We start from the raw sequence: 5,579 nt of genomic DNA, 5'->3' as shown, positions 1-5,579 counted from the left end.
CAATCTCAGAATCGCCAGGATCCGTTGAAGCGTTCCAGAGTTATAACCTGTCAAAGTGACACTGGTCAGAATTGCAAAAAATGGCCCGGTCATTAGGGTGTTTTAGTGGCCGGGGGTGAAGGGGTTAAACCTTCCCCCCCCCCCTTAAATGTTGGTTCATAAACTTTGAAAATCAAATAAAAACACTTTATACACAAAAAAAAAATCACTCGGACCAATATTACTCTATGTGGCAGCACCCATGAGCGATTATTTTCTCAGCCCTAATCAGACCGAGAAAACAGTCACAGCATGCAGAGGATGCAATGTGATCCTGTTTCACTCGCACCTATTCAAGTCTATGAGGGCGAGAGAAACGTCACACTGCATTCGCGGTACACCGGTAGTGCGAGAATCGCAATAGCCAGCAATGGAGGAGAGAGGGAGATAAATCCCTCCCCTCTGCAGCTTTGATCTGATCGCACGATCGGACCATAGTCGCATGACACTCGGCTCCTGCTGTTCTGCGAATGTGAGCCGAGTCTCATGCGAGGACTCGCACATAACCCCGTGTGGCCTCAGCCTGAGGGTCAAAATAGGCAGACTCAGGAGTTAGCAGGTGACACAGCTTCTCTCTCCCTATCGCCAGGGCCTTCCTTTACATTGTCCCTGCTCTTCCCTTTGTATTGCGTGGCTCGCTGGGTGTTCCCTTACACCCAAGTGACAGTGGATGGATCGGAGATAAGCCCGCTGCTGTTACCCTGTTAAATCAGTCTCTGACGGCGGGATTTAACACTCGCCGGCTGGGGGAGTGGTGTCATTCCATGAGCTCATTATCGCGCCCATGGCTGGAGCACGGGGAGCTGATGGGTTACCATGACCCCTGTGTCTGTTACCGTATTACGATCCTATTGTGAAAGCCAGCCCGGATGTACTCCTCTATATAGTACAAGCAATCGGACGTTCACAGCTTCAAGTCCCCTTAGAGAATTATTCAATTCTGTGCAAAAAAAAAAAGAAAAATGTTTTTAAAAATATAAAAAAAATCATTCAACTCATGCCCTTTTTTCCTCATTAAAAATAAAACGATAAAAAAATGAAGCTTACAACAAGATACCAGGAAGAGGTAGAGCTATTACAGATCCTGAAAAGTTTCCTTCAGCCCAATATAAAGATAACAAAAGTTTTGTACTACAAAGTCACCAGACAGATTCCCATGGCCCAGGGTTACTGGCAAAGCTTGTAAGTTTCTGTTCATACATCAAGGTTTTTTTCCAGGAGGTTTTTGGAGTGCAACCTCTTTAAAATCCTAGAAAAATAAACTTGAAAACCTTTTTGCCCCATGGGAAATCTAAGCTGCTTTTCACATAAGGAGGGGTTTGGTTTTTTTTTAGCTTTTTTTCAGGCTTTGTATCTCATTGTAGTGGATCCTGAAGGAAACTTCTCCAATTTAGGTATTGTCTAATCAAAAGGCTGCAAAAAAAACTTCGGGAAAGGAAAAACTCCCCAAAGAAAGAGCATGTCCTGAAGACATTTTCAGCTTTTTTGACCTCCTCAGAAATACTCCATGTCCTTATAGCAGATCAGACCCAATTGTGGCAGGACTGTCCCAATTTTTCATATACATTTCTGGCAAAGTGGTGGCCTGAGAAGCAGGGTGGTAATGAGACTCCCTATAGTGTGGTGTGATGGGTGACCCCTTCATATCCCCAGGAGCAAGTAGTGAACCACGGTCTCTGTAGGCAGGAGTGAAAACTACAGTTCCCAGTATGCCTGGAGCCGCTGCACATGCGCAGATCTGTGTCGAAAAGAAAGTACCGCGCTGTTTGTGGAGCTGCTGCAGGGGAGGAATGGAGCTGGAGTTCGTGAACTCGGTGAAGTGTGAGGAGGCGGAGAGGACGGGGACGTGTCTGAGCGCTGCGGCTGCCGGCATCTCCCGCTCATTGTTTAGGGACGAGGATGTGAGACGTGTTGGGAGTGAGGAAGCGCAGCGCGAGGTGAGAACGGGGCCACGTGATCTACGGTGCCGTGACGTCACTGACATGTTGCATTCAGGGGTCCTCTGGTCATGTGACAATAATCCCATCAAATGGCGTAATCAGGACACAGCGATATGTCACGACATGTGGGGGCAGGTGTAATATGTGATGCTCCTCCCTGGATAGCAATGGTTAAGGGTCAGGTCCTGCTCCTCCCGGGATAACAGGGGTTAAGGGTTAGGTCCCTCTCCTCCCTGGATAGCAAGGGTTAAGGATAAGGTCCAGCTTCTCCCGGGATAACAGGGGTTAAGGGTCAGGTCCTGCTCCTCCCGGGATAACAGGGGTTAAGGGTTAGGTCCCTCTCCTCCCGGGATAACAAGGGTTAAGGGTTAGGTCCCCCTCCTCCCTGGATAGCAAGGGTTAAGGGTAAGGTCCAGCTTCTCCCAGGATACAAAGGGTTAATGATCAGGTCTCGCACTTCCCAGATACAAAGGGTTAAGGCTCAGGTTCCACTCCTCCCTAGATAGAGATGGTTAAGGCTCTGGGCCCGCTCCTCCCAGGATACTTAGGGTTAATGGTCAGGACCCGCTCTTCCCAGGATGCTAAGGCTACTTTCACACATCCGGATTTTTGCTTTGCGGCACAATACGGCGTTCTGCAGAAAAACCGCAACCGGCTTTTGTAACGCCGGTTGCGTTTTTTTTTTGCATTGACTTACATTAGTGCCGTATTGTGCCGCAGGGGCTTGCGTTCGGTCCGGTTTTTGCCGCATGCGGCAGATTTAGCCGATGCGGCGGCCGGATCGAACGTTCCCTGCAACGTTTTTTGCTCCGGCAAAAAACACCGCATCGCGCCGCATCCGGCCGCTGCGGCGCATTTTTCAATGCATACCTATGGAGGCCGGATGCGGCGCGATGCGGAAAAAAACGCATCCACTCGCCGCATGCGGTTTTTTCCACTGCGCATGCTCAGTAGCATGCCGCAACCGGAAAAAAACGGACGGGCCACATGTAAAAACTTATGCAAAGGATGCGGTGTTTTCGCCGCATCCGTTGCATAGGTTTCACAGCCGGATTGAGCCGCAGAGCTCAAACCGGATGTGTGAATGTAGCCTAAGCAGGGCTGTGGAGTCGGAGCTCATTTTGGCGGAGTCGGTATAAAATGTGCCGACTCCGACTCCTAAAATATATAATATATTGGGGACAGTAGTGCAATGCAGAATGTGCTGAATATTTTTTCATAAGAATTTGGGAAAGTTATGAAATGTCCTATAAATGGCTGTTCTATTCCTGATCTAAGGCTACAGTCACACACAGCGTTTTTGCTGCGTTTTTTGAGGATATGTTTTTCAGCTGCAAAATCAGATCAGCTTTTTAAAAAACCGCATCACCTGAAAGGTTTCTGAGCTCATAGATAATGTGTTCAATAGCAAAAGCAGATTAGAAAACGCCACAAACTGACTGCTCATTCTCTGTGAGGATCCTCACAAAACGCTGTGTCTGAATGTCCTATCTTGTCACCCATTGCCTTTGCCGGGATGCCAGAGTCACTGCATTTCACTGAATTATTTTGCTATCAATGTTCGATATGTTTGTAACAAGAAAGAAATTGTTAGCAACACACTGGCAGTAAAAGATACTAAAGCTCATCACATCGGCCAGTTTTTCCAGGCCTTAAGGGGGCTTTACACGCTACGACATCGCTAATGCGAACTTGTTGGGGTCACGGAATTGGTGACGCACATCCGGCCGCATTAGCGATGCCGTTGCGTGTGACACCGATGAGCGATTTTCCATCGTTGCAAAAACGTGCAAAATCGCTCATCGGTGACATGGGGGTCCATTCTCAAAAATCGTTACTGCAGCAGTAACGAAGTTGTTCCTCGCTCCTGCGGCAGCACACATCGCTCCGTGTGACACCGCAGGAACGAGGAAGCTCTCCTTACCTGCCTCCCGGCCGCTATGCGGAAGGAAGGAGGTGGGCGGGATGTTACGTCCCGCTCAGCTCCGCCCTCCGCTGCTATTGGGCGGCCGCTCAGTGATGTCACTGTGACGCCGCATGGACCGCCCCCTTAGAAAGGAGGCGGTTCGCCGGTCACAGCGACATCGCTGGGCAGGTAAGTATGTGTGACGGGTCTGGGCGATGTTGTGCGGCACGGGCAGCGATTTGCCCGTGTCGCGCAACAGATGGGGGCGGGTACCCACACTAGCGATATCGGGACCGATATCGCAGTGTGTAAAGCCCGCTTTAGTGGAAAAAGTTCTGCAAGATTAGGAACGCAAAAAAGAACAGGTTTTTGCTATTGTAAAGTATAATGCTTCAAACATAAGTACAATTAAACTGATGAATGAGAGTAATGAACAGCTAGAAGAAAATTTAGGATTTAGTATGTGTGAGATTGAAGGCCACAGAGCTGCTCATGTAACTCAGGAACAAGCAGATATTACAACAGAACAGCAAAATGATACTTTAGGATTAGATGATCTTGTTGAAGCTGCTTCAAAACACTTTCATATTCATCACATGCGCTATGTTGTGCACATGCTGCAGCTGGCAATAAGAGAGAGTCTGCAAGAGGGACCCCGGTTTCACACATCCGGCTTTTCGCCGGTTTAGCGGATGCGGTGCACTCCAGTACAGTGTATACAGTACAGTGGCAGCGTGACAAACGACGGTCACATACTTTCATGTGACTTAAGCATGTGACCCAGAAGTTGCAGCACTGCCACTGTTCTGTATCGTACTGTACTGGCGTGCGCCGCATCCGCGAAACCGGCGAGAAGCTGGATGTGTGAAACTGGGCGGACATGCTGGAAATCTAATTGGAAAAGTGAGGAAGTTGGTTATTGCCACCAGAACCCCTAAAATTGATTCCATCTTGAAGAGACGTGCTGGGAAAGGGACAATTGTTGATCAAGCCACTCGGTGAGGCAGCACTTATTTAATGACTGAGCGATTGCTTGAACTAAAATCGTTTCTTATAGATATGGTGAACCCTCAGGTAACCCTAAATGAAGGTCAATGGACACAGGTGGCTGAATTAAAGGAACTGCTTAATCACCCATTTACTGTGACTAAAAAATTACAAGCTGAGGATTTAACTCCTGGCATTTTCATAAGGGAGTGGAAGAACTTGCTATTTTGCCTGTCCCAAAGAAGAGGTTTAATCCCAGATGGCATTTCTGCTTCAATGAAACGGAGAGAGACACAGCTATTGGAAAATAAAATTCTTCTGGCAGCTGTTTATGTGGACCCAAGTCATCGTATACTGCTTGAAGATCAACAGCTTACTAAAGGAAAATAAGCTTTGAGTGAGGTAGCACTTAGGATGAGTGGCCTACAGGACTGCCAGGCGCAAGAGGACTTGGGGCCTGACAGTGCTACTGCTGCCATATCTTCATCCTCATCAGATGAGTTTAACTTTGACAAGTATTTGGATGACATGGAGCAGGCAAAGCGTCTCCGCAAGGAAACAGATTTCACTCCGTCTCCTATAGCAGCAGATTGACCAGATTTCAGTAAAAATTTTCACTTGCTCTCAAAGAAATAGAAAAACTCAACCGTTCATCAAAACTGACTGTGCATGAGGCAATCCTTTATAACCGGAGATTGTTAGAGATG

General features: G+C 47.8%; 1 protein-coding gene across 1 annotated transcript in view; it reads left to right on the top strand.

Moving 5' to 3' along the window:
- Nucleotides 1–1,782: 1,782 nt before the first annotated feature.
- PCGF6 (polycomb group ring finger 6) overlaps nt 1,783–5,579 on the top strand; it is an 81,495-nt gene continuing 77,698 nt past the window's right edge. Inside the window, exon 1 of the mRNA XM_075352319.1 lies at nt 1,783–1,976. Coding sequence (XP_075208434.1) covers nt 1,830–1,976 — 147 coding nt within the window. The 5' untranslated portion in view covers nt 1,783–1,829. The remainder of the gene's footprint in view (nt 1,977–5,579) is intronic.

This window comes from Anomaloglossus baeobatrachus, chromosome 5, assembly GCF_048569485.1.
Source record: "Anomaloglossus baeobatrachus isolate aAnoBae1 chromosome 5, aAnoBae1.hap1, whole genome shotgun sequence".
Classification (NCBI taxonomy): domain Eukaryota; kingdom Metazoa; phylum Chordata; class Amphibia; order Anura; family Aromobatidae; genus Anomaloglossus; species Anomaloglossus baeobatrachus.
This window is presented reverse-complemented; position numbering and strand designations above follow the sequence as displayed.